Below are 1089 nucleotides of genomic sequence, written 5' to 3' on the forward strand. Positions count from 1 at the left end.
CTGAGCTGACCTGTTTTTCGAATTTAAAGGCACAATCAAAGATCACTCCAAGATGTTGTAAGAGAGGGCCGGATGTTAGGGTTAGGGTTAGAGGACCTAGGCCATCGACTGGGAGAAGTATTGCCAAATATGATGATCTCGGTCTAAGCCATTAAGTTCACACCCCTTTCATCCAACCATCCCTAGATTTATTTATTTTTGCTCAATAAATTACGTTTTGCAGCTGAATCTTGAACTAAACATGAACTAACTCTCTGTCTATGTCGCTCTCTCTCTCTTTCTTCATTTTCAGAAAGAGGAGGGGTTGGTCTCAGTGATCTGCTGACGGGGCTCGGGGTTTAAAGACAGAAGAGAGAGAAGAGAGAGGAGAGAGAGAAGAGAGAGGAGAGAAGAGAGAGGAGAGAGAGCAACCAGCGCAGAGACGAGACACTGACGCTACATATGGAATACTAATATGTGTCCGTTTGGCTAATTTGATTTAATTAGAACAGGATGGAACATCATTTTTGGGTCAAAATTAATAAATCGTTTTAGGCATCAATCGAAGCCAATATTCCAATTTGAAACGTGAGAAGTCCGAACTATGAGGACAGAGACGAGGACTTCTCCCGCGGTCGCATCCTTCTGAAACTTGTGCGAGACTTGAGGACGTTAGTTCTCTCCGAGTTGAAGAGAAGGTTTGCCCTGAACAAACCACACAGGTAAGACAAATATTTGGCTTCATTACATTCACTATTGTTCTGCTGATGTGGACTTAAGCTTCTTAGTTACTGTCATAAGCCTAGGCTTATGTGCTCACATTCTTCGAAGTAGGCTACTTAGTCAAAAAATGTCAGGCCTAGGGGTAACATTTTTTGGCCCAAATCTAACTCCCTGTTTCCATGTTTCAGGATAGACGGAATTCCGTTTCGGAGATAATTCAGGTTATTCAAAAATGGAGACTCCGTTCCTCATGTGTTTCCCCTTGCTCCTCTTGGCGGGACATCTTCTCGTGGTTACCGGACAAGCCAACTCTCCCACCCGAGCACCGGCTCCCCAGGACGCGCAGATGCAGGGACTCACCGGGAGGAACAACGTCTCCATGCCCCG

General features: G+C 45.2%; 1 protein-coding gene across 1 annotated transcript in view; it reads left to right on the top strand.

Moving 5' to 3' along the window:
- Positions 1-934: 934 nt before the first annotated feature.
- The window catches only part of LOC311328136 (endothelin receptor type B-like), a gene marked incomplete at both ends in the record, with an annotated part of 7087 nt that continues 6932 nt past the window's right edge, over positions 935-1089 (top strand). The window contains one exon of the mRNA XM_084462157.1: positions 935-1089. This exon is cut by the window's right edge and continues 241 nt beyond it. Coding sequence (XP_084318283.1) covers positions 935-1089 — 155 coding nt within the window.

The sequence above is a fragment of the Borostomias antarcticus genome (assembly GCF_949987555.1).
Source record: "Borostomias antarcticus genome assembly, contig: scaffold_549, whole genome shotgun sequence".
NCBI lineage: Eukaryota > Metazoa > Chordata > Actinopteri > Stomiiformes > Stomiidae > Borostomias > Borostomias antarcticus.